This window comes from Thermoascus crustaceus (assembly GCF_041956765.1).
Source record: "Thermoascus crustaceus strain CBS 181.67 unplaced genomic scaffold VTN00scaffold_13, whole genome shotgun sequence".
In the NCBI taxonomy this organism is placed as follows: domain Eukaryota; kingdom Fungi; phylum Ascomycota; class Eurotiomycetes; order Eurotiales; family Thermoascaceae; genus Thermoascus; species Thermoascus crustaceus.
In genome coordinates, this window is record NW_027192539.1 from 407908 (window position 1) to 411281 (window position 3374).

A 3374-nucleotide genomic window follows, 5' to 3' on the forward strand; every position below is an offset into this window, starting at 1 on the left:
ACCCCCCCCCTTCTAGCTTTTCGTCCCGAAAAGTATTTAAACTGTGCCAACTTCCTAATTCTTGGTGCCGTATTTTCTTTCTGTAAGTTCTTTCATCATGCCTCCTAAGTGTAATCGTTATCACAAGTTTGGTCATCAGGCTGATCACATTGAACAGAACAGTTCCCCTGTCGAACATCCTTGTCAATATTGTTATTCTCATCATCTTCCTTGCATCATGGATTCCAAGAGTCGCAACTGTTCTTCTTGTACCTGTTGTGGTCGGAAATGTGAGAAGCAATTCCATAGTGATAAGGAGTGGAATGATCTTAGCCGTTCTGAGGAGCAAATCAACGCTCAGTTAGAGGAGGCGGAGAACCAGGTTGAGCTTCTTATGGCAAAGATTAAGCGCTTGCGCAAACAGCGTAAGTTTCTTAAGGAATGTGGGTTGAGAATGTTGGATCATGATACTGCTGTGATGGACAAGTTGAATGAGGATGATCCCTTATCTGCCGAAGATCTTGCCGAGTTGGAACGCCTAGCCAATGAATATGAGGGTCACCTGCAATCTGGGAATTCCTTGGTGCTGGGTGACCCACAGCCTCTTGAGGGGCTTTCTCCAGGTTTCATTGCAGAGTTCCTAGCTTCCGGAAGTTCTGAGCAGGAGGCTTCTGGTGGTTCCCAAAGACCTTAATGGGATGTCCCTTGTGGACGTCCCCTCTTGGGTCGGCCTCTCTTCTTCTGGTGTGACAGGTCTTCTGGTTTTGGGCGATCTGGGTTTCAAAGATGGAATTCTCTGAGGAGTTTCTTGCACCCATCGCAATTTTCTATGGGTTGCCAAGAATTCTCAAAGTCATCATAACCCTTCCATTTCAAAAGGTACATGAACTGCCCATTAATTATGCCACTGTCTAACACTTTTTCTACCTCATAGTCTTGATCATCATCTGGATTCTCTGGTAGAATCTCTTCAGTCTCAGTGATTGGTTGGGAGTTCTCTGGCGCTGGTTCCAATAATGATATATGAAAAACTGGGTGTATCCGCATAGTATCTGGCAATTTGAGGTGGAAATTGACCTCTCCTTTCTTTTCTTCAATTTCAAATGGTCTGATCTTCTTAAAATCCAATTTGTTATTCAGCCTTTTTGTTTTCACATTCTTTCAGAGGAGATACACTTTATCTCCTGCCTTCAGTTCTGGTCCCTTCTTATGGTGCTGATTATAGTACTTGGCGGTTTGGTATGCAATAAACTGAATATCTAGATTCAATTGTTGATGAAGCTCTTGTAGCTGGTCAGCTCGGAGGATTCCTTTCTGTGCCAGAACCTTGTCAGGTTTCAGTTCCTGGTAGGCCGATGGTTCAAACCCGTAGTTGGCATAGAACAGCAATTCCTGGGTGGTCTCGTTTTTGGCACTGTTATATGTGAACTGGGCCATAGGTAAAAGTTCCACCCAGTTGTCTTGTTGGTAGTTAATGTAACAGCGCAGGTACTGTTCCAGGGTCTGATTCATCCATTCTGTTTGTCCATCAGTCTGAGGGTGAGCTGTAGTGGAGAGCTTATGCTTGGAGCCAAGTTGTCAGGTCAAGGTTTGCCAGAATCCTGAGGTAAAGAGCTTGTCTCTATTGGATACAAATTCTTCTGGCATTCCATGGTTCCCAAAAATGATCTGTAGGAAGGTGTATGCCAATTCTTCCACATTAGATGACTTTTTGTATGGTAGAAAGTAGGTGTACTTGGTGAGCCTATCCACAATGACCAAGATGGAGTCATATATTATCCCTGTCAGGGGCTCCTTGGACGCAGGTAGATCTGTAATGAAGTCCAGTGATATGGATTGCCAGGGTCTCTCTGGTGCATCCAGGTTCTGTAGGAGTCCATATGGTGCATGTCACACTGCTTTGCTCCTGATGCAAAGATCGCATTGCGATACTATGCGTCACACCATCCTTCTTAATCCTGGGAAGTAGAAGTTCCGGGTAATCCTTTCAATGGTTTTCTCTACCCCCTGGTGTCCATGAGCTGGGGCTTCGTGGATGTCTCTGATCAGGTCCTCCCTCAACTTGGTTGGAACGTAGACCAGTCCCTTAAATAGGATGATATCCCCCTCTCCCTTGGTTATGTTGGGGTCACCCTTGATTTCCTCAAGCTCTTCTGCCATTGAATCCTTCTGGTATGCTTCCTTAATCTTTTCTGCCCATGTACTGGGTCCTAGTCTTAGAGCAGGTGCAGCTTGCCTGTCCACTGTGAGGGTTCCATCAGTCTCCTGCCGGAAAACTGCGGGTCGTGGAGAAGGTTCTCCCTCTTGGTAGTCTGGTCTTTGACTGAGTGCATCTGCTCAGGCATTCTCCGATCCTCTTCGGTAGGTAATCTTGATATCATAGGGGGCCAACTCTTCTGCCCATCTGACCTGTCTTCAGGTTAACTCCTTGGAGGTGGTGAAGTATGCCAGGTTCTTATGATCGCAATAGATCATAACCTGATACTTCACTCCCTCTAGGTAGTGCCGCCATTCTCTTACTGCCGCCACAATGGCCAGAAGTTCCTTGTCATGAATGTTGTAGTTCAATTCTGGTGGGGTCATCTTTCGCAAGTAGAAAGCAATTGGATGCAGTCATCCTTGTTCATCAGGTTGATTGATGCAGGCTCCTATTGCGAAGTCTGAAGCATCTGTCTCAATGAAAATAGGTTTCTCTGGGTCAAAAATTCCTAAGACCGGTGCTTCACAAAACTTCTGCTTAAGGAGATCAAATGCCTTCTGCTGCTCTTCTTTCCATTCAAATTTCTGGTCCTTTCAGGTGAGCTTTGTCAAAGGTTCCACAATCTTGGAGTAGTTCCATATGAACTTCCAATAGAAGTTGGCAAATCCAAGAAAAGCTTGTGTCTCCTTGACTGTTGTTGGCTTGGGCCATCCTTGTATGGCTGTGACCTTTCCTTCATTCATTTCAACATGTCCTGGGAAGATCATGAAGCCAAGAAACTCTGTTCTTTGGGTGTGCCATTCACATTTTTCTGGTGCAACTGAGAGTTTTCTCTCCTTCAGGGCTTCTAACACCTTCCACACATGTTGTCTGTGTTCTTCTAAGATTTCTGAGTAGATAAGGATGTCATCCAAATAGGCCATGCAAAAGACATCTAGGTATTTCTGTAGGGTATTATTGACCAAACTCTGAAAGGTTGCGGGCGCATTGGTAAGACCAAATGGCATAACTGTATATTCAAAATGTCCCAGTCAGATCCTGAAGGCGGTTTTCCATTCTTCCCCTTCCTTCATGCACACCAGGTAATACCCTTCTCTAAGATCCAACTTGGTGAAGAACTTCACCTTCTGCAATCTATCCTGCAACTCCAAGATGAGTGGTAAGGGGTAGTGGTTCTTGACAGTGATATCATTGA

The 3374-nt window shown here is 45.1% G+C and overlaps 2 protein-coding genes across 2 annotated transcripts; one reads left to right on the forward strand and one right to left on the reverse strand.

Moving 5' to 3' along the window:
- Positions 1 to 217: 217 nt before the first annotated feature.
- On the forward strand, positions 218 to 673 carry VTN00DRAFT_3308 (uncharacterized protein; the record flags this gene model as incomplete). Its single annotated transcript, XM_069429611.1, has 1 exon — positions 218 to 673. One exon carries the CDS (start codon positions 218 to 220, stop codon positions 671 to 673), a length of 456 nt encoding a protein of 151 aa, XP_069283046.1.
- Positions 674 to 1140: 467 nt separating this feature from the next.
- On the reverse strand, positions 1141 to 2139 carry VTN00DRAFT_3309 (uncharacterized protein; the record flags this gene model as incomplete). The annotated part of the gene is made up of 3 exons (XM_069429612.1): positions 1141 to 1542; positions 1612 to 1845; positions 1924 to 2139. 3 exons carry the CDS (start codon positions 2137 to 2139, stop codon positions 1141 to 1143), a joined length of 852 nt encoding a protein of 283 aa, XP_069283047.1.
- Positions 2140 to 3374: the final 1235 nt, after the last annotated feature.